Source organism: Myotis daubentonii, chromosome 4 (genome assembly GCF_963259705.1).
Source record: "Myotis daubentonii chromosome 4, mMyoDau2.1, whole genome shotgun sequence".
Classification (NCBI taxonomy): domain Eukaryota; kingdom Metazoa; phylum Chordata; class Mammalia; order Chiroptera; family Vespertilionidae; genus Myotis; species Myotis daubentonii.
In genome coordinates this window covers 58,580,757-58,606,909 of record NC_081843.1, presented here as the reverse complement: position 1 = coordinate 58,606,909, position 26,153 = coordinate 58,580,757, and the positions used below count along the sequence as shown (strand labels likewise).

The window sequence follows — 26,153 nt, the reverse complement described above, 5'->3', positions numbered from 1 at the left end:
AAATGGGTCAACTTAATAAGTTGATGTGAGCTGAAAATGTTCACCTGCTGTACTTCAGCCCCATCCAGGTGTGATCCTATAGGACCTTGGTGAGAGCAAATCCTTCTGGTGAGCAGAATTGAGAGTAGTATCTTTGGTCACTCACTTTGTATCAAAGTGGCAAGTGATTTGACTAGTTGAATTGGGGCCTATACAGGTACAGACTGGGAACTAGAAAAAAAGGAAATCAGGAGTATTATACGCAAACTGGTTTGGGAGAAGGCACAAAGTTTATGGATTATTGTGCCTCACATTAAGGTCTGACAGAGACAAAAAGCCTCCATTATAGAAGAGAATTTCAAACACTTAGGGGGACAAGATGGCCCTTCCTACTGATGCCAGTCAGCTCATTTCTCAGCCAGCACCATGTTTTGTACAGGAGGTTCCAAAACAGGTTGTCCATGGAGGCCAAGATGGAACTATCTATGGGTCCAACAGTGTGGGTTCCCTCTCCCTAAGGCTCGATTAGGTTTTGCCAAGGCTAAATGTACAACCTGTCAATGACAGCAACCAGTGTAGGCCCTCAGTATGGTATGGATTCAAGTTGAACAATGTGGAAGCACATTGAAATGATACAAGGTGAAATTCCTGGACCTTTTAGAATTACATCCTTTCAACCCTGGAGGAGGCAACAATTTAACCTTATCAGAACTGACATAGTTCTGGATATGGATTTGATTTCCTATACGTAATACTTCTGCCAACCTTACCATCAGGCTCTTACTGAATCCCTAATTCACTGGAACTGGCTCTTGCAAACTTCCTCAGACTAACAAATCAATTCTATGGCAAACAAGGTGAGGCAATGGATGCATTACCATTACCATAGAATGAATCTACTTGTCTCACTGCACACCTGATCACCACAAAGTGTTAACCTAATATGATAAAGAAGTAACTTCTTAACTACTCAGTAAAATTACAGCTCAGAGCCAAGGCGCAATGCAGGTTTGGTATTCTGTCCTTTAAGATGTGCAATATGCATAAAAATAATAGTCAATACATGATGCTGTGTTCCTAATATCTAGAATACTAGTCTCATAACCAGGTAATAAAAGTACTATTGGCTTCTCTCCCATTTTTTCTGTAAACCCATTTTGGAAATTTGTTTCCTATACTTACAATTTAGACTGTTAGATTATAAATCCTGATAGAATGTTTTTTCAAGGGGACATAATAAAGATCTCACTGAACTTGAAGCTAAAATTCCTACCTTATCAAATTGGGCTGCTCATGCCAGTGAGCCAATAGGCAAGGACAGGAGTTATCATACTGTGAGGGGTAATTGAGTTAGAGTTGGTGAAATACGATGAAGAAAGGGAAGAGTAATTCTGAGACCCAGAACATTCATTGAGTATCTCTTGGTGCTTCAGTGCCCAGAAATAAATCTGAGTGAACAATTTCAGCAATCAAGGTCCACCATAGACAAGACAACTAAGTGCTCAGACTCGTCAAGGATTTGGGTCACTCATAAGCAAGAAATCCACACTAGCTGAAGTGAGGTGGCTCTAAGAATGGAGATGATGAATAACAATTTATGACTCACAATGATTCACAGTTGAGGGAATTACAGTTGCAAAATAACCCTCATATACAAATTCTTTTGTAAAATGTATAGCAATCTAACAATTTGGATAGTTTGTTATAGATTGGAATTAACAGAGGACACTAACCTATGCAAATGGCGCACTAGAATTACATATTAAACACCTTGGGCACTACCTCATTTTTTCTCTGCCTCACCTCTAATTCCACTCGCCGACTCAGCAAACAATACTGTGCAGACAGTTCCTCATGTCAAGTTGCACTGCCTCTCTTGCATACTGCCGGTTGCGTCTCTGGCATATGATCTGGGATAGCTGCGTAAGCTAGCTTAGTATTCACATGTGTAACTCAGAAGTTCTGGAAATTTATGACTCATAGGAAAACTCTCAGTGAGAAAGAGTGTCTGATAGATAATTGCTTCCTCTTTATATCTCTTGAATCGTAAGAGCCTTAGTATACATTTCCTCACATAGTCCAAGTGGGATTGAGCACCCAGTATCCATAGAAGCAGTCAATTTGAAAACATATCTTTACATAAGCTTTCTCTCCTTTCCTGTTGCACTCTCCCTGAGTCTTAGTCCATTCAATCTGCTATAACAAAACATAATAGACTAGGTGGCTGATAACAACTTCTGGAGGCTGTTAAGTCCCAAATCAAAGCACCTGCAGATGTGGTGTCTGGTGAGAGCCTGCTTCTTAGTTCAACGTCAGCCATCTTCCTGCTGTGGACTCATGTGGTGCAGTAGAGGGTGAGGCAGCAATCTAAGGCTCTTCTATAAATGCATTAATCCTGTTCAGGAGGGCTCCATGCTCAGGACCTAATTAGCTCCCAAAAGGCCCTACCTCCAAATACCATCACATTAGGAATCAGATTTCAACATATGAATTTCGGAGGGACACAGACATTCAGTCTGTGGTTTCCTGGTTCTTTCCTGCTGCTTCCTGCAACCACTTGCCCAGTAGACTATTTGCATTAAAAAGCCTTTAGCTATGTTTTTAAGGGAAGCTAAACTATAAAAGTGATGTGAATGTGCATGTTCTTCTATGAATAAAGTCCTTAATTTTATTATTATCTCTGCTTATCCATACCTCTGCCAGTTTACAAAACATCAGAATAGATAAGATCTCTAGAATTGTGGAGATAAAAGACTAAAGAAAGTCCTACAGAAACACATTGTAGGTATCATAAAAGAAGGAGCTGGCAGAAGAGAGCTGTGGACATTGAATGAGAATAATAGAAGGCTCGTATTCTGATATCTTAGAAAGTTTGGGCAGGTGGATTTTCAAATTCTGGGGTCATCCCAAAATCAAACTTAAAAGTTATGATAATCTGGGAACATGTATTGAAGTAGCAGAAATAAATCAGTTTTTAAAGTCATCACTTGGAAGCAAGTACGAGACATTTTCTTTTATGGCGCTTTCATTCAGCTGGAAGCACAAAGTACATGTTAAGACAGATATTTGGAAGCGGAGAGTCTTGTACAATAGAGCATTCAATAGGTTTGCAGTTACTTGGTTTTGGCGGTAAGTGCTTGGTTTAGGGTGGACTTCAGTTTTATTTAAAGTTGTAATTCAACAGTGATTCGGGGAAAGTTTGGTCGGGAGCAGGGGTAAAAAGTGTTTTTAGAACAATGGTTTTTCAAACCCTGCTGATTAGATTACTAAAGAAATTGTTCCTTGGGTCTTCTGTCTTAATGGAGTATTTACCACCTGACGGAAAACCCTGTTCAATGCAGCCTGTGCCCTCTGCTTGGCCTCCTCTATGGTCCCCTAACTCCCTGGCACTCTGGGAATAGAATACTTGTCGCCAAAGAATATGATTATTTCTTGTAAGTCTTTTCTATTTAAATTTTGAAGACATACCATGTAGAAAGGTATTCCTCATGTTTATTTGAGTGCCTAGTAGGTAGTATCCTATCTAATAAAAGAGAAACATGGTAATTGGCGTACGACCGCTACCCTTCCCATTGGCTAATCAGCGAGATATGCAAATTAACTGCCAGCCAAGATGGTGGCTGGCAGCCAGGCAGCTTGAAACTAACATGAGGCTTGCTTGCTTCAGTGATGGAGGACTCCAACGTTCCCAGCCTGCCTTGCCGGCCTCTGAGCCTGCAGTTTAAGAAACATTGTAACAAATATTGAAACTAAACAAAACCCCAGAAACCTGCTTTCAGCGAGCCAGGATCTCAGAGCTGGAGTTGATACAGAGTTTGGATTATAGAACTGAAACAAACCAGATACCTGCTTTCAGGAGCGGAGGCCTAAGAGCTGGAGCCTCAGAGCTAAAGCTGGCCCAGAATAAAAAAGAAAAAAGAAAAAAAGGAGCAGTTGGGAGCTTTAGTCCCAGCCTGAAAACAGCCCTCAGCCCCTCACCCAGACTGGCCAGGCACCCCAGTGGGGACCCCCACCCTGAAGGGTGTGTGACCAGCTGCAAACAGCCATCATCCCCTCACCCAGGCTGGCCAGGCACCCCAATGGGGACCCCCACCCTGATCCAGGACACCCTTCAGGGCAAACCACCCTGCTCCCACCCGTGGACCAGGCCTCTATCCTATATAGTAAAAGGGTAATATGCCTCCTGGCACCGGGATCAGCGTGACAGGGGGCAGCACCCAAACCCCCTGATCGCCCTGCGGCTCTGTGTGTGACAGGGGGTGGGGCCACAACCTCCCTATCGGCCCTGCTCTGTTCATGACAGGGGAAGGTGCCCCAACCTCCTGATCAGCCCTGCTCTGTGCCTGATACGCAGGAGCTCCCCAACCCCCTGATCACCCTGCGGCTCTGTGTGTGACAGGGTGCAGCGCCCCAACCACCCGCCCCCCCCCCCCCCCCACAGGCCCTGCTCTGTGTGTGACGGGGTAGAGCCATAACCTCCCCATCGGCCCTGCCTTGAGTGTGACAGTGGCAGCGCCCCAACCCCCTGATCGGCCCTGCTCTGTGTGTGACAGGGTGTGGCGCCCCAACCCCCTGATCAGCCTTGCTCTGTGTGTGACAGGGTGGGGCGCCCCAACCTCCCCCCCGACCATGGGCCCTACTCTGTGTGTGATGGGGTAGAGCCATAACCTCCCCATCGGCCCTGCCCTGAGTGTGACAGTGGCAGCGCCCCAACCCCCTGATCGGCCCTGCTCTGTGGGTGATAGAGGGCGGCGCCCCAACCCCCTGATCCGCCCTGCTCTGTGTGTGACAGGGGGCAATGCCCCAACGCCCCTGATGGGCCCTGCTCTGTGCGTGACAGGGGGGAGCTCCCCAACCCCCTGATGGGCCCTGCTCTGTGCATGACAGGGGGGAGCTCCCCAATCCCCTGATCGACCCTGCTCTGTGCGTGACAGGGGGCAGCGCCCCAACCCCCTGATTGTCCCTACCCTGAGCATGACTGAGGGTGGCATCGAAACCTCCCAATCCGCCCTGCTCTGTGCATGATAGGGGGCAGTGCCCCAACTCCCCAATTGGCCCTGTTCTGAGCCCGACCAGGGGCTGCACCTAGGGATTGGGCCTGCCCTCTGCCACTCGGGAGCAGGCCTAAGCCAGCAGGTTGTTATCTCCCGAGGGGTCCCAGACTGTGAGAGGGCACAGGCCGGGCTGAGGGACCCCCCTTTCCCCCTGAGTGCACAAATTTTTGTGCACCGGGCCTCTAGTTACTTTATAAAAGCCAACAAATGTAACCATTTAAAAGCTGAAGTATTTGTAGATTTTACATATCATCAATAAATTTTCAAATATATCCATACTAAGTGAAATGATAAACTTACATAAGAAAAACATGCTATCAGTGTCTATAGAATTAAATAAAATTACTCCATTAATGAGTGCCTAGTTTATTGATATAAACTGAGAACCATGAATACACACACTTATCATAACAACCCACAAGAACACTAACCATTGCAACAATTACCATAGAAAATCAGAGACTCTACTTATTTTTCTTTTAACTTTGAAGAACTCAGCAAAAAAGTCTTATAAAGGCTCATATTTAAAAAAAGAAAAATTTTGACTTATTAGGAGAGCCTTCAGAGCATTTCTACATATATGTACATGTTAATGTCAAACAGTTGAGCCTGCAACTACCCTGCTATTGTTCTGTACCTGATAGACAAATGATCTATTTGAACACAATAACCTTTGGCTCAATCATGGAGATCAAGTAACATAGAATCCAAAGCGGAACAACTCCAGTGGTAGCAATCTCTCCTGGAAAACATCTGCTACCAGCTGAGTGTGTTTACACTGTGGCAGCACCGGCAGATGTGCTCAGAGACAGCCCATCTGTGTGGTGATGGGAGGTTGGAGGAAGCTGGGCTGGACGGACAGCAGGGAGAGAGCTTACGGTAATATACTGAGTTGCTCTAGAAATGCAAATTAGCACCTCATTGCATTTTGTTCCCCTTCCTGTGCTATTAGTGTCTTAATGCTAACTAATTTGTGTGCATTACTTATAATGAGCAATAAAGTTTACCTTTGGGACTGCTCTTAGGAATTTAGCCATGATATGATTAATAGTTTAGAGAGAGTAATTGTTAATGTAAAAATTAATATAAAAAGTTTAGAGAATAAATGCCAGTTTAAATTATTTTTATATTTGAAAATATTATTAAGACAATATTTTTGGTCTATGGGAAAAGATAACACTGAATAAAGTCAGCATCAGCCTTTCTAAAACTGCAGCTCTTACCTATTACCTTGTATTGTTTGTTATCTGCAAGTGCTAGCCCGAGTATGGTCTGTAGAACATAATTTCATACTCTACAGAAGTGATGTGTAATCTATGACTTTTTAAATAATAAAAAAAATCTTTATTATAAAATTTCTCAGATTTTTTTTTATGTTAGTGCATTTTTTGAATCTCCAAGGGAGAGATATTACAGAATTGTCACTCACTGAGGCATTTTTGTAGATCATGTCTACTTGAGAGATTTTACTTGGGCGACTGAATTAGAAATCAGCAATCTAAAAGCAAAAAAAGAGGAGATATTTATATTGGCATTCAATTCTTTCACATAATTTGTTTATTGAGATTTCAGAACTTAAGCAATGAAGTGACCAAAAACTTTTTTAAATGGATGGAACAATAACTTTATTCCTATATCTGAAATTTTTTTTTAACTTTCATGGGCTTGTGCACAATGAAGTTAGTATATAGGGGGAATCCTTAAGCAATCCCCTTTATTTGGAGATGAAGTTATTTCCATTTCAAGCCAGAGAGAGAAACTAGGTTTTACTTTTAATTAATATAAAACGGATGAACTTAGCTATCTGCACAAGTTCAAACTTAAGATATTTCTGGAAATAGTTGCTAATAGAGATGAATCAAACACTCAAATTCAATCAAAATGTTTATGGAGGAACCTCACAATTAGACTTTAAAATAGCTATCATATATTTTGTAACACATAAAGTCAGATTCTAACATAAGTGTAATCCATCTTGTATGAAAAAAATATATAAAAATTTGGAGAAAAATTTGGCATTGTTTATGCAGCACTATACAGGGGGAAAACCTCTGAACTAGAAGGCACACATATTGTCATTAGAGATAATACTTCTATGTAGGGCAGGGGCCATTTATTACACTATCCTAAAGCCTATATTATATATCCCTCCTATGTACACACCTATACTTTTGAGCTGTGCTCATTACAAAAAATAAATTATTTGCAAACTTAAGTTTTCTAGGGCACTTCTTGCCAGTTTAAAAGAGGCAGCATGGCCTGTGGAATGGAGAGTCAGGGGTAAGGGGTAGAGGGGTTCACTGGGGGAAAAAAGGGAATATCTGTGATACTTTCAACAAAAAATGTGATGGTTAAGACAGTGGACACTGAAGTCAGACTGACCACTTGGGTTCAAATACTGATTCTCTCACTTCTGAACCGTGTGACCTTCAAAACACCCAACCTCTCATTTAATCTAATCTGTATTACTGGGATATTCGCAATATCTATCTCATAGATTTATGATAAGATCTGATTACATCCCCAGAATAGAGAGGAATGACCCCAGAGTGTATGGATATTTGGAATTAAAAGGTAATTATGCAGATATAAATAAGATCAATATTCATTAACCATTGTTAATGATTCATGATTCACTGTTGGTCTCTAGCAAATGTTTCAAAATTACAGAATGCTAAAAGTGACAGTATGTAATAATCTCTGGAGAAAATAGTGCAGAGTCTGAAAACAAAGATGAGAGGATTTAAACATGTAGTTTTCCAGAATCATCTCCTGGAAGGGAACTGCAAACTCGAAAATTTGAAATCACAGACCAAAGAAAAGCCTTAAGAATGTGCAGTGTGTAAGAAACCCTTGACCTCTCTAGCTGTAAAGCTGTAGTGACTAGTTGACAGCAGTTAGCTGGACTATAAACTGAATAGAAATGACTGTAACTTGTGTAACATTCTATTCCTTCAACTAAAAACACAACGCACCGCACTTAAAATTGTCAAGAATTTCCTGATGTTCATGGGCTTTTGATTTTGTTCAGTCTCATGCATACTCATTAAAATAAATGCCAAATTGCCAATGGCTGCAGGTGAGAGGCAGGGAAGACAAAGGCATTAGCTAAACTATGACCTTATATTGATGTATAAAGTAAAACCAGGGCTTGGATATAAGAAATAAGAGAAAAATTGAAAAAAAAGGATTTAATTTATTTTACAATATTACAAATGATAAAACAGTAACACCCAATTGCTCTACATAAACAATAGGAAAACAGTGTTGAACAGAATGAATTTGACAGAATAAACCTCAGCTTTCATTTCCACAAATTATATAAGAAATATTCAGTAGCAATTATTCTGTGCAGCAATGCTATCTTTGTAAACTTTTTTTCCTGCTATATACATTTGAACCACTTGTGCTTTTGCCTACACAAAGAAACCATGTCTATTAAAAGGTGCTACTTAAATGGGAGACACAGGGCCTGAAGCCACAAGCTGAAAACTGCAATTCAAATACATTGCCAGCATGAAGACTTTTTTTTTTAATTTTAAAGTTTTCTTTTTATTTAAGGTTCCGACAGACTAGACCCTTATTGTAACTCTAGGTATGAGCAACACACAATTCAGTTATAAAGTAGATACCTCTTAAAGCAGGTTAGTAACTGAAGTCTCAAAAGGACTTCTTCATTCTAAAGTGGTCTTATCTCCAGGGTGCTTCACAGTGCGGCCCCTGAAGATGTTAGCATAACACAAGTCTAGTGTGTGTATATTTCAGACTCAGTGTGTATACACACAAACACACATATATAGCATTGTATATATGCATCACACATGTCTATTTGTACTATATAGATATATCTATAGCACATATATAATAAAATATCTATTTCTAGGTGGTCTTTATTTGGATTTTCTTTCATTAAATACTAGTACAAGCAATATCCTCCCCTCACTCAATCTTTAAAACATTGGTATATGGATAATGTCTGTTGGGGAAATTTCACACCTGTAGAGGTAACTAATTCTATTTAACTCTTCCTACACCCCTTCCACAATTATAGCTACTTCCAACAATAACCACGTGAAAACAACTCTTTTATGAACCAAATACCACATTGTGTGCATTGTGACTGACTCGCTCAATCAGAAATAAATTATTTTGTTCATCCTTTTCCTGTGTAGTAGCTTAATAACTAGTTGGTATGTACACTACCCATAACGTATAGAAGGCAGCTATGCTCACCACTATACCACCAATGCAAGCATAGCGTCATTGAAATAAATTGCTTCTATAAGCATATATGTAGAAATTCCCGTTAGCAATTGATACACACTTCATATGATACACAATACATAAATACATTTGAATGCCCAGCACCTTCAGATAGAAAAACTTCCACAATAATTTCAGCAGTCCTTTGGGCTGAATAATTAATTAGAATTGCCCAGAAAATCTGTTACTGATTCTTTTTTTTTTATTCCAGCAACTTAATATTAATAATAGAACAAGCTGGGTGATAATGATGAACAGGTTTCCATGGCCTACTCATGTCAACAGCACAGTAACAACCATGTTCTCTGAAGGACAGGAACCTTTCTTTTACAATCAGCTGCCTGAGCATTGCCAGGAACTGGGTTAAATCATAACAAAGAAATAAAAAACTAAAGCCATGAACATATAATTGTACAAAAGAAAAAAAGCAGGTATTTCAAGTATGCATTTATAATTAGATCTTATCATGATCCCTTTTGCCCCCTTATTGGTTAAATCTCAGTTATTTTCTTATTCTTGCTGTCAGCTCTCAGTCATCTCCTTGCCCCATTAAGGCCACAGTAGATCTTGAAGCGGGAGGCATGGATGGAAAGGTTTACGATAGGGAATGAAATGATCATGTACAGTTTGTATGCTTTGAACACTTGATGCCTTAATTGAATTCATTCTTGAGTATTGAAAGCTCCCTGAGATGAACAAAAGTAGTCTCAGTTGATACTGAAGCCCTTTTTTATATGCCAAACATTTTCAGAACTGGGCAACGTATTTAGAGAACAGAAAGCACAGGGTAACAAAGCAAGGTGAAGCTAAAAAGGCACTACTCAATGCATCTATGAAATAAACTTCAATGCACAGAACAGTGAATGGCTGGGACGCTTTTGCTGTGGCCTTAAAATTGTTTAAATACATTTGTCTAAAATGCAGTAAAAATGGCAAGGTACTTTGCTGATCCTTTTTAGGACATACTTTAAATAAGTTCTGAGGTTAATTTTACATACAAATTTTGACTTCAAAATTTCTATAGAATTCATTTAAGGACTACTCAAACAACTTATTCACAAATGGTGGAAATTAAGATTCTATAAACCACCTACCTATTTTTGATTTATTAAGTCCATCAGATTTTTAACTTTACATTCATAACATGTGCCTATTTTTTTTAAAATTTCCTAAAGATAAGAGATTAATGACAAAAGTACGTATGTTCTATCCATTTGTAGCTAAGCATCTCCTTTATTTTATTTTGTTTTCTTAGAGACACATGAATTCTCGGAAAATATAGTCTCCCATATCACACAGTTCTAACATATTTTTAAAAATAATACCATATATCATTAATATATTAAGAACTGTACTGAGAATATCTTTTTTCGTGATTTCATATACATTCCCCATGCTATTTATTCTTTTTTTTTTCAGAGTGTCTTCTCTAAAAAACAAAGCATACATACTCTGCGTGCTATTCTTCTTTCTTCAGACTGCCTTGCCTAAAAAACAAGAAGTCAACTGAGTTGTTTCAGACCAAGAGTAGAAGTGGAAACAGAGCACTTCTGCTTTCAAAAGAAACAAGTTAACATCAGAATCACCGACCAGTGTAGCATGAGTTACCAGTAAACAGGCCTACTGGTCAATTCTGTTACATGCTCACACATCCTAACTCACTTTATTAATAACTTCATGTGCTTCTTTGAAAACATACTAATATGATAACATTGAATAAATTTAACCACAGAAAAAAATGTTGGTCAATTTAATTCATTCAAAGTGCAAAATACTGACATACAGTTCCATTGTTAAACCTATTAAAATGAATCATCTCTGTAATGGAAGCAACACTCATTAGTTATTTCTGCACTGAGAAAACTTATGCTATTAAGAGCAAGCCAATCTTTCTATTTGAATAGGGGGATATATCAAATAACTGGAAGCCACATTTCATCCCTAACAGGCAAACATTTATTCTTAAAGGGCAAAGTGCTTCCACAAAATTATTATGAAATGTAAACACCATGGAAGTCTTCCTTCAAATAAAAATAAAGTTTGAGTTTTGAAAATTGAAAATATCTAGAGAGAGCTTTCACATTAACAGAATAACACAGTAATATATTATTTCCATGAAAGGAAAATGGTTTGTCGTGTAGAAACATCAGTATAATCTTTGGTACCAAAAGTACATTTTTTTTTTTTTTAGCTAATATTACCACCTTAGGTGACATAGAACATCTTTTCTTTAGAATGGTTCAAGATTACTTAATGGTACAGTTTAGCTGGTACCTTCTATACCACTGGAAAAACATCTGGAGGTTTAGAGTTGTGCAAAATAAAACTTTTTTACAAAGTCATTGTGTGACTGCTCTTTAAAAATTTAAGAAGTTTAAAAATGACCACATGGAGGTTATTTATCTCGTTCATATTTGTCTTAGAAAGGATTTCTAAATACCCCAAACCAAAAGAGATTCCAGACAAAAAAACAGAAACATGAAATTCATGATCAGACTCAGAGTCCTGACTGAAGGCATTTACTTGAGTGGTTTAAGCTTGTGTATTTCGCTGCTCAGTTTCCATCTTCATATCTGCTGACAAGGATGGTTCATTTCCCCGGGGGCTGAGTTACGTTCCCGCTGTTCCTCTCTCATGTGCTTGGCATCGCAGCGGCAGCCCGGCAGTGATGAACACTTTGTTTCAGTAACTAAGGACAAGTGCATTGCTGGATCTTGTAAACACTACTGATTATACATTCAAACTGTGTTCTTCTTCGTGGAAGTGGCACTTACTAGGACCCTTGAAGTCAACATACTTAAATTTTAGAGCACTTCGCAGGTATTTCATCGGCTGGTAGTGGATTTCTCATGAATGTCCTTGATCACCTTTCAGGTAATTGGTGGATGCTGAAACCCAGTCGTGTTTTGGATCCTGTTTTCAGATCTTAAGAAGCATCTTCAGAAAAGAAGTGCATATTCAGTTTGTCTGTTTTCAAATGTGCTTTATTGCTTTACACACTTCCCTGTTGTCAGTTTCAGAGCGCCTCTATTGTGTAGCACATTTAAGGTTTTGAATTCTAATGGCATTCTGTGAGGACTTGCATTAGAAAAGTACCTATATTTTAAGTCATCATAGTAATGATATTTGACCGCTTTTCCATTCAAATCCTTAGGGAAAGGCCAGAATCCATACAGGTGAATTTCATCACAGAATCTTGTGGCAAGTGTATACATGAGGAGACCTGTACTGGGTCTTTTGATGGGAACTTTGTTTGTCAGCCAGTAACTGGAAAAAACAACAGCACACACACACACACACAGAAAAGATAATTTAGAGAAACATACAACATAGACTATATCAAATATACTATGAAGAATTAAAGTACATGAAATTTGAAAAGTATCTTTATAAATGATACACAAAAGATTACTGAAGAAATATATTTATAAGCATTTAGAATACTAATGTATTTATTTTATTATATTGCTAATTTTTGAGGTCATATAGTTAGCCAGGGTACCTGAAATGTAGGTAGATATTGTTGTGTGATCTTGTGTTAAAATAAATTAGTAGCAAACATTTATATACAGACTGGAATCTTCTCAGAAAGTGTTAAATATGTTGAGAAAGGTATAGTAAGTGGGCAGTGACTAAGTAATCTCCTGGATAAAGAGAATTTGAAACTATGCTTATAGTTTTTCAAAACCTCATATTTAACTTAAAAACCCAAATAAATAAATGCTTTACCTGTATTATACTAATTTACTTCTTCAACTTCAATTGTCCAAGTCATATATTATCAAGGCTAATTAAAAACATTGCCTCAACCCACAGAAGAACAACATAAAACATACATTTGCAACTAATTCACCATTTATGCAGTTTAACATTTTGTAAAATTGGTAAAATATATGTCAGTGCTAATAAGTATTTTATACTCTTCATTTTAAAAGGCACTAAAATACTCCAAAATGTTATGACCCATCATTGTTGCCACACTTGGTTCCTTTGAAAAGCATGCAAACTCAGAAGTTAATCAGCACCTCTGGTATGGAAGGGGGTTTCCAATAGTTCTTGAGATATTCATTATCTTACGTGGAACCTGCTGAAAGAGTAAGGGTATAGTTGTCCCCCTACTTTCAAAGTTGTCCAATAATAAATTGTCTGTTTTGAAAATTTGTATTTTAATTAATATCTCCTATTTGAGGAAATATATTTCTGCCATCCAAATGTAAGGGGGAAAATTATTAGATTTTGGTCACAGTTGTATTTAAATACTTGGATTAGATTTTATATATTATTATTTCCATTTAAAAAATAATTCATGAAGCTTTTCAGGGAAGAGCAAATAGATTTAGACTATTGAATATGAAAAAAACCCACAAAATTTTATTTTACTTTATTTGATAGATACATAGTGGATTTTCAAACCTCACTCCAACATCTCAAACAGGAAAAGGAAATACACTTTGCCATTATCGTCCCTTTTTTTTTTTCTTTGTACCCCTCTTTAAGCCAGAAGTGACCTTTTACATTTTTATTTTTCTTGGGGTGAGGGCCACATGCTGAACGTGTTAAGCAATGTGAAATGCATCACTGACCTTTTGTTATTACAAGTGTTTTAAGAAAGCTTATCCTTCAATAAAGAAGGTTCATAAGGAATTTACAGAGAAGAACATCTAAACATTGTTTCACAACCCAAAGGTAGCTGAATGAGCAAAAACTATACAATGCATATTGGTAACACCATGAGGGAACCCAGCCCTTGATTCCATGCCTTCAGTTTGAATACATTGAAGAAGCTGGTTCAGCCTGCAGTTGGTGGTTGTACATATATTTGAATACATTAAAAAAAAAGTTGAACTGTACACTTAAAAAATTTGATTATTTCCATCAGGGAGTGCCAATGATTTGGAATAATTTGGCAGTATGAAGGTCATGCTAAATTATGTGTTTTAATCTTATTCTAAGATGAGAAAAAAATAACTAACAGGCAATAATATAATGTTATATTATTTGTATAGGAATGAAAGATCACATTAAATATGACTCCATTTGGTACATTATAAATAGATGCTTTTCATTCCTTAATTCTGGTGAGATATGCAGGAATCCACTTAAATATGGTTGGTCATAGACAAAATACCAAAGCAACTCCTATATGTAATACAAATAAGCAACTCTAATGTTAGAAATGCTGAAGGCAAAATTATTGGCCTATTTCAAAATAATGTCAGAGGTGAACAATCACTCAACATTTTTAGATGCAGGCACCTTATAAGATAGCACAGTTAGTGAGGTTGACCTCTTACTCTCAAGTACCTGACATCTAAATGCAGATCAGACAAATGAGCATTATGGAAGGTCAGCACATCCAGAAAAACATAATAGAAAAATATAATTCTTGAGATAATCGTCAATTCACTGTGACTTCAGTGAGGAATTTATGGAGCAAATTAATGTTTTAACTTTTTAATAGGTAGGATATACCTAGAATATTAATTAATTAATATTAATAAAAATTGTGTTCTGAAAACTAAATTCTGATCACAATGCAACTTATCTATATAATAAATGCCTAAGCGACCATTACAGTGGAACAACCAGAATGACCGGTTGCTATGATGCGCACTGACCATAGGGGGCAGACTCTCAATGTAGGAGATGCCTCCTGGTGGTCAGTGCGCTCCCACAGGGGGAGCACCACTCAGCCAAAAGCCGGGTTCACGGCAGTGCTAAGGAGCAGTAAGCCAAGGAGTAAGGAGCCTGCTGCTAAGAAGCATCAAGCCAAGCGGTAAGGAGCGAGCATGTGGGCAGTAAGGAGTGAGAGATCCCAGGTTGCAAGAGGGATGTCCTCCTGCCAGCTTAGGCCCCATCCTTCTGGTAGGCGGACATCCCCCAAGCAGTCCCGGACTATGAGAGGGCGCAGGTTGGGCTGAGGGACACTCCCCCCCCCCCCCGAGTGCCTGAATTTGATGCACTGGGCCTCTAGTCTATATATATAAGGTCCCATGATGTGCATTGACCACCAGGGGGTAGATGCTCAACACAGGAGCTGCCAAGCTGTGGTGACTTTGCAGCTGCAGTTCTTCCGTGACACACCAGAACCAGAGAGGAGGGAGCCTGATTCTGGGGTGTGTCACTCAAAAAACACCCTCTCACAATCTGGGACCCCTCGGGGGATGTTGGAGAGCTGGTTTAGGCCTGATCCCCGAGGGCCAGGCCTAGGGACCCCACCAGTGCATGAATGTGTGCACCGGGTTGAAAATAATGGGTAGAGATACTTTAGAAACTTCCTGTATTCTCATCTATGCCATTAAGATACTGGTATTAATAAACTTTCCTTTAGAAATGCTAACAGAAGGAGAAATTAAGCTTTGTAATGTTTGGCTTGTAACAATTTGAATAATCCAAAGAAATATAAATTACTTATTTTTCAGGACATTAAAAACACACACACACACACACACACACACACACACACACACACACACACAAATAAACGCACTTATCCTATTGAATTCTAAAATAAACAAACAGCCGAAACGGGTTTGGCTCAGTGGATGGAGCGTCGGCCTGCGGACTGAGGGGTCCCGGGTTCGATTCCGGTCAGGGGCATGTGCCTTGGTTGCGGGCACATCCCCGGTGGGGGGTGTCCAGGAGGCAGCTGGTCGATGTTTCTCTCTCATCGATGTTTCTAACTCTCTATCTCTCTCCTTTCCTCTCTGTAAAAACTCAATAAAATATATAAAAAAAATAAAATAAAATAAACAAACAAAAAAAACACACAAGAAAACAGACCTTAATAAATGATATCAACATGCAACAGATAAAAAAACAAAAAATCCTTAAAGCAGGTCAAGAACTAAAGTCATAGTAATAACATTTTGTGAAATTAAAAAACGTAACAGCTATCAAATACAGTAAGAGTCTACTATGTGCTTATGATAAATCTAACTTTGTGCTTGAAATTGTATAGGCCAACCTAAATGATCAGGATTCAGCATTTGTCCAGAAACAAATTCCACATGTGAAAATAACAAAAATAATATTCTTTTAAAATTCTATTAGCATTATCAGATAATTTTGGTCAACTTTATAATCCAAAGCCCAGAGAACAATTTTAAAAACCATATTTGAAAGTATTTGCTTATTTACAAGCTGACATTTAAAAACTATAAGTTTGTTGTGAGGAGTTTATACAAAAGGTAGAATATTAAGTTTTTAATCTTATTTAGAACAAAATTGACTAAAAAGCTGCATTGATAAAATAATGCACTATTTACATTCTAATTCAGTACAAGCTGTTCTAAATTTTGTCTCAAAATCTTATCTGTTGTAGCTTAAAATTTATCAATGTTTTCAAATCAGGAAATCATCTAGTTTCCATGTATGTATTTAATTTTATAAATAAATTATTTTTTAATTTATAGAGTGTAGGCTTCATATAGAAAACTTGAAGAAAAAAGAAATGAATGAAAAAGAAGAATATTACTTATAATACATCACATAGCGATAATAGCTGCTATAATGTGAGGCACCCTTTTGTTTCTCTGACAGTTTTGGATATTAAAATGTATTATAATCCTTCATAGATACACATGGGATAATTTTCATCAGCCAGGATATTTTATTTCAGATACGATTAACTCCCTCTCTTCCTTACTTTCTGCTTTATTTCAATATTGTAATACTCTGTCTATATGAAACCAACTCACTTTTATGTGTAAATGGAATATTTCTTCTTCTTCTTCTTCTTTAAATAGATTCAATCATCTCATTACTTCCCAGTATGAAAGCTCTGTTCTTGCTAAGCAAGGTGCCTTACGTACTGTTCCTCCAACATATCAGTCCCATTATTTCAGAGAAACTCAACACTTACTAGTAGGATGCCTTTACCCACAAATCAGTGTGCTATAGAAGGCCATGTTTATGGTCACAACATGCCATGGGTGTGAATCTGTGATATATTGCTTTTAAGTCCTTGGGACAACTACTTTATTTCCTTGGACATTGGTTAATAATATTGAACATACCAGCCTGTTATGATCATGTAAACGAGATAGTAAGTGTGGAAGAACATAGTATAAAATTTGACAAATAGTACGTAGTATTAGTTGAATTTCATCAGATCCCATAACAACCCATTCTTCAATCCTACTCACATATCCCACTTCTCTCTTGGCACCTTCTGTAACTACATACTGGCTGGACAATTGGAGGTATGCAATTTAACCTCAACGGGCATGTTTCCTTAGCTGAGAAACAGAAACATTTGATTGTATGGCTTTAGGCTTTTCTCTATTTGCTGTTTCAAATTTTCTCTCCCCATGAAACTGAACATGCCCTGACACTTTTAGTTTTGTTTTGCTTCCTCTTCCTTATGCTGCTCTCTTTACCTTTTTTTCAGGTTTTAATATATTGCAAAGCAAAAAAGTTACTCAAAAAATGCTTGATATTAAAACCAGCAATATGTTAGATTTTATGTCATAATGAAATTAGATAATGACCACTTGATGAGCCAAATTATATGATTATTTCAAACAACCAATATTTTAGAAGTAATATACTGGAGACAGTTCACACTCAACATGTTGGCAAATAATTTTTATTTAAACAAATAAGTCTAAATGTTTACAAGTAATAAAATATTCTCCTTCATAAAATATTATTATCCTTCCAACAACTGAGCATAAAAATTTTATAGATGAATCTGAATAAAAAGTATGGAATCTTATGTGCCAACAGTTTTTAACTTGGTATTATATTACTTGCAAAATTTCCATTTGTGAGCCCAGGAATTCTTTTGTCGGGAATGTGAGATGAAGCACATAGCATAGTGCACTCTGAGTTCAAAAGAGTCTTCTTGATTTCTCCTCCTATGTTTAAACTTTCCACAACTAAGATTTGTGCTCGGTTCCATAGGAAGATTCTGTTAAGGGAATAATATGGCTTCTGGTTCTAAAACATGTATGAACATATGAGCCATCATAAAAGAATTCGCTTTCTATAATTCATTGCCCCAAATCTACACCCCACCTCCCAAAAGTTTATTCTTTTATAATACCTGAATAATTTATAAGAATTTTCAGGGATTCTGTTCTACATGTTTGTCAATATGCTGGTTCATTCTTTGGAGTAATCTATGTGTCTGGGCTATATAAAATAAAACTTAAAGCAGTCATCCTGGGCATGCCAAACTAGAATATCTCTTGTATTTTGCTTTCAACTAGTCCTTTCATGTCTCCCCAGTCTGAAGTATGCAACATAACATGAATTCATTTTTTTAAAGTGCATAAAACTTACTTTTGTTTGAAAACTTTTGGTAAAGTTAATGATATTTCTTTTTAAAGATTATGAAATGATTTGTCTTGCCACAAAAGTAAGGTTGGTGATCATTACTTTAAAAAAATAGAACTTCCAGTACTGTACATCCTGAGAATAATTCAGTCCACCATGAATTAATTAATCCTTATATCATTCCAGGGAAGCAAACAGGGATCTTATATCTTCTTCTTGTGTGAGGAAACAAAAAGACAGGCATATTTTATGTGATGTGGCAAGCTAGGAGTAAACGCAAGAGTAAAAAACACAAGCAATCTATTGAAAAGTAGCAAAGAGAATAATAATTTACGGAGTATCCATAATGGGCCAGAGATAGCGTGAAGAGCTTTATGTATGCTGTTGTTTTTTTCTTCACTTAATACCCACCACAAACCTATGAATTGATATTATTTCACATATGAGGAAACCAGGCTTGGGAAGGTTATATAACCAGTTTAAGATCGTGGAAATTGTAGATGATGGAACCAAGATTTAAGCCCACATCTATCTGACTATAATAGTTTCACTTTTAACAAAAAGGAATTGATTTCTTTAGTTTTCAAGATCATTCAGCTTGAAATAGCAAGTCCCAGGGAATCGTTTCCACACTGAGTTCACATGTATCATGTGAACTGTATCATGTTTTGGTGATTAACAGTCAGCTGTTAGTGATGTTTTACACGCAAAGGTTTTTGGGTTTTTTGTTTTATTCAATGGGAAGTAAGAGCTGACCAATATACAGGACCCACTTTTCCAAAGTACATTCTCAAAAGTATTTAAATCAGAAGAGGATTTAGTAGTTTCAATATATAACTTACTTAACCACATTGCAAATGCCAAAGGCAGTGACACTGTATCAAAGGGTAGGGATTTCCATTCAGATTTAAAAAGTATTTTCAAGTGTCATGAAAATGAAAGCAGGAATGCGTAACCTCAAGAGGTCAATCTGTCAATATTTCTTATCTGTGAGCCTTTTGTATACAGAGGTCTGTATTATGTAGGTGATAAAAAGAAAACAAAATTCTTTCTGCAGAGGCCTTTGCAATCTACAAACAGAAAATATTTATCCACCTTCCTAAGCCTAATTCATCAGAGGCACAGAGGAATTATGGCATGGGGAAAAGAATAGAAATAATACCTTAGGCCCAATAATCTCTATTTTCTGTTTGGTACCTGTTAATATTATTTGATGTCCTCTATAGAAATCCAGACTTTGACCTTAGCTCGGAATTTCATTCTTTTTCTTTTTATTTAGCCAGGTCCATAGTCAGTTTATGTGAAGATGCAGTGTTAAGAAATTTTTGATCTACCTAAACTATGTTGGTTTTGCCAAGTGTCTCATATTTTATCAGTGAACATATAACTCTAATTACTGCAATAGTTATTCTACTTGAAACTCAGTTTCAAAGTACTTTCACATGGACTTATAAAATTCTGTTATATATGATATAGTATATATTAGCATTCCTACTTCACAGAAGGAACAGTTAATAGCTTAAGAAGTAAAATAACTTGCCCAATTTTGCTCAACCAGTGCATTGTGCATGGGTATGTTGGTAAATGTTTAATAGCAGACACTGATTAGGGGAGACAGTTACAGATCTGCAGCATTGGCCAATTTCCATGGTGTAAATATTCCCATCACAGCTAATTTCAGGCTTCTAACCTGACATCAGTGAAAACTGAGATGGAAAGAGATGACATAATCAGTTCTTGCAAGCCAGCTCCAGTACACCACTGACTACAGAAAAGACATAGAAAATATTCCTCTTGACCCATAGCTCCATAAGATTTGTACAAGAAAATTCAAAGTTAGAAAAAGTGCCTTTGAGAAATTTCCAGGTAGTTGTTTATTTTTGCCCTATTTGTAAAGAGAGACGGTAGGGGAATAACTTGCATATCTGTAAAGATAACTTCACTACATACTTATACAGAAGTTTCACATTATTTATATATACTAATAATAGAGGAATATGCAAATTGTCTGGCACCTCATCACAGTAATGACTGATCAGCAGGCTGCGTGCACAGCAAACTTGGGTGGGTGGGGACTTGCAACGTCAGGGGTGGGGCCATGGTGGGGGCCTCCACATGCCTGCGCCAGGGGAGGGCTGATCAGTAGCCATCGCAGCTGCTGCAAGGCCTGGAGAGAGAGGCAGGGCCTGATCAGCAGCCACAGTGAGGATATCCTCAGGGAGGATAAATAAAAAAAGAAAGAAAGAAAGAAAGAAAGAAAGAAAGAAAGAAAGAAAGAAAGAAAGAAAGGAAGGAAGGAAGGAAGGAAGGAAGGAAGGAAGGAAGGAAGGAAGGAAGGAAGGAAGGAAGAAAGAAAGAAAGAAAGAAAGAAAGAAAGAAAGAAAGAAAGAAAGAAAGAAAGAAAGAAAGAAAGAAAGGTAGGTAGGTCATATCCTATGAAAGAGACATCTTAAAAATGCCTAAAGAAAGTTGTCATTCTTTTGTGGTGAAGGGACTGGAGTCTATGTTGATGAAAACACCTTGGCGGCTACAAGGGCCGAGGGCCAGCAGTTGCAGCGGCCAGCAGTGTCAGTGGCAGCAGCAGTGGGGTGATGGTGGCGGCACCTTCCCCTGATCAGCCTGGTGGCCTCCCGCAAAGGGAGGCCAGACTGCAGCTTAGGCCCGCTCCCCCCAGGGGTAATGGGCCAAAGCTGTCAGTAGGACATCCTCTGAGGACTCTCGGACTGTGAGAGGGGGCAGGCTGGGCTGAGGGACACCCCGGCCCTCAGTGTATGAATTTTTGTGCACCGGGCCTCTAGTCTATATAATAAAAGCCTAAGCAACTGTTACAGTGAAATGACCAGAACAACTGGTTGCTATGATGCACACTGACCACCAGGGGGCAGACACTCAACGCAGGAGCTGCTCCTGGTGGTCAGTGTGCTCCCACAGGGGGCGTGCCACTCAGGCAGAAGCGGGGCTCATGGCTGGTGAGTGCAGCGGGGCTCAGGGTGGCGAGTTGCGGGAGCCTCTCCTGCCTCCGTGGCAGTGCTAAGGAGCAGCAAGCAGAGCGGTAACGAGCAGTGAGCAGGTGGGTGGTAAGGAGTGAGGGGTCTTGGACTGCGAGAGGGCACAGGCCAGGCTGAGGAACCCGCTTTCCCCAGTGCATTAATTTCATGCACCAGGCCTCTAATTATGTAATAAAATAGAAAGATAAATCTATTTCATCTCATGGTATTTTAGCACAGTGCTGGATACAAAATATGTACTAATGACTGTTTATTTAAATTCTTCTTGCTGGCATTTTGGAGATTTGTAGTGTTAAAAAAGTGGAGCACCCTCATGGCTTGGAAATCTCTGAGTGACAATATTTAATAGTGGGAAAGCCCTAAAAAAGTGGCAGTTTTGGCTTGGCTGTACCTTTAGCTAACTATGTGATCTTGGGCAAACCCCTTAAACTTAGTCAGTTGCACATTATTAACCAATAAAATCAGATTCTTAATATGGTTTCTACCACATATAAAACTGTCATTTATAAAAGGTCACAGTAATCTGAATTTGGATTGAGGAACATGAAAGTTAATCCAGTTGTATTAGTAGTCTAAACTTTATGTTTTGCTTGCAGTTATTAACTACTAATACTTTTATGATATGTGATCTGAAATAACATGCAGCATTTCCCTTCAGTAACCTTATAGAGCTGTTTGATAAAATCACCCCTGCTGAACAGTTTAACATCATTTCTAATTTTCTATACTTTTAACTAGAGGTCATAAAATTGACTTACAAATTCATAATAAATTGATTTTTGATTCTCTAAAAATTATAAACCTATTCACTATAATTTCAAATATAAAACCAATGGGAGAGAATGATACCATATAGGAAAATGGAATTTTGTTGAGACGTGAGAACAATTAAACAAAAATAAACAGAGGAATTCTTTAGACTTTATTTATCATGTCAGAAACCTGAATAAATTTAAAAGGACTACACCAAAAGAACATCATGTTAGTTGGATTTACGTGAAGGGGAATTTAAAAATAATTATAGTACATAAATGAATTCTAACCATTTTGAGACTTCTTAAAGTTAAAGCTTAAAAACTTGAACTGGTACATGGAGGTTATGGCAAAAATATAAAGTGGATGTAAAGCCACAGGTTTTAATAAGCTTCTCTTTTAACCAAATTAAATTCTGAAAGATAACTGAAATTGATAATGTAAACTGTCAGAATGAGGAAGTGGTGACATTCAAATGGTGAAATATAAGCAGCATAGAAGCTGGATGGCTTTGAAGCATGATGAAGGAGTTAAATGAGGTTAATCCTTTTGTATTAGCTTTCTAACGAGGTTAGATTGCTTTTTGAAAATCAATAATTATGAAAAATCTTACATTTTTCTTATTAAAATTAAAAGGAAGCAGTAAAATCATTTATCATAAGACATGGAGTCCTACAGAAAAAAAAAAAAAGAATTAAAATCAACTAGGGTAGATAATCCCAAAACCTGGCAAAAAAAAAATGGGTCATATATTGGAAGATGAAAATGATAGTGGTATTTTACCCATGCAAATGTTTTCTTTACATAAACATTTAGTCCAAGGAAACACTTAGAGATTACATTTCCACATCCCCAGCCAACGTAAGAACAGTTTCCCAATAAAAGTCCGTTTTACTATAAGAATAAAATGCAAACAACTCTTCTAATGGTCTGATGATCTTATTTATGCTTGATTTGGGCTATTTTCAAGTGTATATGTTTAGTTTACATTAATAAGTCAGGTTACATTAACCTTCCTGATAGGAATTGTACTAAAATCTATTTCAGAAGGAATAAGGACCTAAAATGTTATCGCTAATCCATTCAGTAGTGTGGAATGCTTGCTAGGAAAGTGTACAAGTATCAGCCAAAGATCAGAGTTCTCAAAGCCCAGAGAAGTAATGAAAGAAAAAAGAGCCATAAGCAAGTTCAAAGTGTTTTTTAAAGCTTTCCCAGCAAGTATCAAAATAATAGCATGTGGGCAGGTTAGTCAAATTTAGGTAATTATTCTGTCTTTTTATTCCTGCCATATAGGATGTAATGCTGAAGTGACTTGACATTCAGACATTTGCCTTGTCTTTGGCATAATGTATCACTCAGTAAAGGACATTCGGTAAGCATAGAATGGGGAGTCTAGCTTAAAAACAAACAAACAAACAACAACAAAAATGGGGTATTGTTGAGGCAAACCAGGGATGCAGGCTGTGGAATCTGTGTAATACTCCAAAGTTACCTGTCACTAGAAATACAACTGCTCCACATGATTAATTAAGGGATAAATTTAAATTTTTATATAAAGTTTGAAGGGCTATAAGGTGATATATAATACTTTTCATCGCGTTAAATGTCGATAAGTACTTATTTTCCCCCTCCAGATGTCAATCTTTATTTGATGCAAGTCCAATATAATGTAATGAATGCAAGTTTCCTCCCTTTTCTCTTTTTTAGCATAACTAATGCTGATCCCTTCAACATATTTTTAAGCAGAATCACTTAATATGTAAAGCACATTTATAAAGTAGTTGCTTAATGGAAGACCATTAGTAGATATTTTTTAAAAGAATGCTCTTGTACTTCTGAAGAAATAAAACAATCAGAAATATAGCTATAAAGACAATTGCATTATGTAATATAATATTCTTTACAATGGGAAAATATAAAAGTGAAACAGTACTACACAACCAGACTATTGTTTAAAAAACTGTCCCTTGCCTGAAACTTGACCCTATTTTGATGTTTATCATAATATTCAGTTAAAATGCAATGTTGAAAGAATGAAGTTGGACCCCTTCATCATACCCATTGCAAAAAATAACTCAAAATGAACCATAGACTCATTTAGTTAAGAGCTAAAACTCTTAGAAATAGAGGAATAATGTAACATGACCTTAGCCAAAGCCTCCTTAAATATGACACCAAAAGCACAATTGATAAAAGAAAAATAAATTGGACTTCATCAAAATTAAAAATGTTTGTGTTTCAAAGAATACCATAAAAATGAAAGAGGAAGAAAAAACCACCACAGAATAGGTGAAAATATTTGCCAATCACATAACTGATAAGGGACTTGCATCTAAAATACATAAATTTTATAGTTCAATAATAAATACACCAAAATACTTAATTTAAAAATGAGCAAAGGAATAGACATTTTTCCAAAGAAGATATAAATTGCCAATATGAACATGAAAAAAATGGTCAACATTATTAGCCATCAAGGAAATGTGAGTCAAATTCACAATGAGATGCTTTTTCATACCAATAAGAATGATTATAATAAAAAAAGATAAATAATATTAAGTGTTCGTGAGAATGTCATGCGACTGAAACCTTCATATATTGCTGATGCTTGTGTATGAGAGTAAAATGATGTAGCCCCTTTGGAACAAGGTCTGGAAATTTCTCAAAAGTTTAGACCTACAATTACCTTATGATGCAGCAATTGTACTCCTAGGTATAATATTCTTTCCTGGACCAAACTTTATTTAGACTCCTCTGTACTCTCTCGTCAACTAGGCCACTACTTCGGCCTTCTGTGTCTATCCTGGCTGAGTCCAGTTTTAGCAAGAATCCTGCCAAATTAATTTAGGAGGAATTACCCTACTTTTTATATCTGACCACCTTTGACCTCTGATCAAACCCTCATCCCCTGCCTTTTTTCGAGTTCACTGTGAATTTATATACATATTAAATGTAACATATTATGTTGATGTAATCATATTAGGAATGGCCAGTCACATTACCTATGCACATGGCTACCTAACAGTCAACTAATGACTTCGAGTTCAGTTTAGTTTAGTTCTTGTTTTTTTTAAAGAACTTGATGAAGTATTGCCTGCATTATAGTACTAGGGCTTAAATATCACCTAGGAAAACAAAGCAAAACAAACAATCAAAAAACCTATAGTTACTTCTTTTAAACTTGTTACATTTTAATAGGCAGAGAGAAATAACCATTCGGTTTCCATCTAGATTCTAGAATGTGAACTATACAATTCAACTGAATATAGCAATAATGAAATTCACATAAATTTAGAGGCAGTTGGTCTAGGACAGCCATTTATTTTGTACTATTTGTTTTCTTTTAGTTGTACTGATATAACAGAAATTCAGGAATGAGAGTAACAACACTTTTTTTCAGACACTTTGAATAAGAATGTAAGTTGATGGAGATAATTAGCTCAGATTTCATAACAAACTTACCAAGAGGGTGAAACATAACTTTCTTTAAAATGAAAAGAATTGAAATGGCTTTTTGTTGTTGTTCAAGAGGAATATTTCCATAATAAAGCTTCTCAAATCACTGGTCTAATGATTGATTCTACTTGGGGGGAAAATATCTGAAAACAGGCAATCTGTGGGAGCTGGCTTACAAAGCATGTGTATGGTATTCTTGACCATCTGTTTTTTTGTGTTAGTACATTCATGTACTATTGTTTTGTATGCTGACTCAAATTTCATTTGTAAACTTACTGAATGCACAAAACATCCCTAGAGAGGAGAGAGCAAGAGATGAATTTTGGGAATATACAGGTTGAGAAAAGGAGTACACACT

At 37.2% G+C, this 26,153-nt stretch overlaps 1 protein-coding gene across 1 annotated transcript in view; it reads right to left on the bottom strand.

The window, feature by feature from the left end:
• Positions 1–8,212: 8,212 nt before the first annotated feature.
• ST8SIA4 (ST8 alpha-N-acetyl-neuraminide alpha-2,8-sialyltransferase 4) overlaps positions 8,213–26,153 on the bottom strand; it is a 97,718-nt gene continuing 79,777 nt past the window's right edge. The window contains exon 5 of the mRNA XM_059694018.1: positions 8,213–12,563. Coding sequence (XP_059550001.1) covers positions 12,281–12,563 — 283 coding nt within the window. The 3' untranslated portion in view covers positions 8,213–12,280. The remainder of the gene's footprint in view (positions 12,564–26,153) is intronic.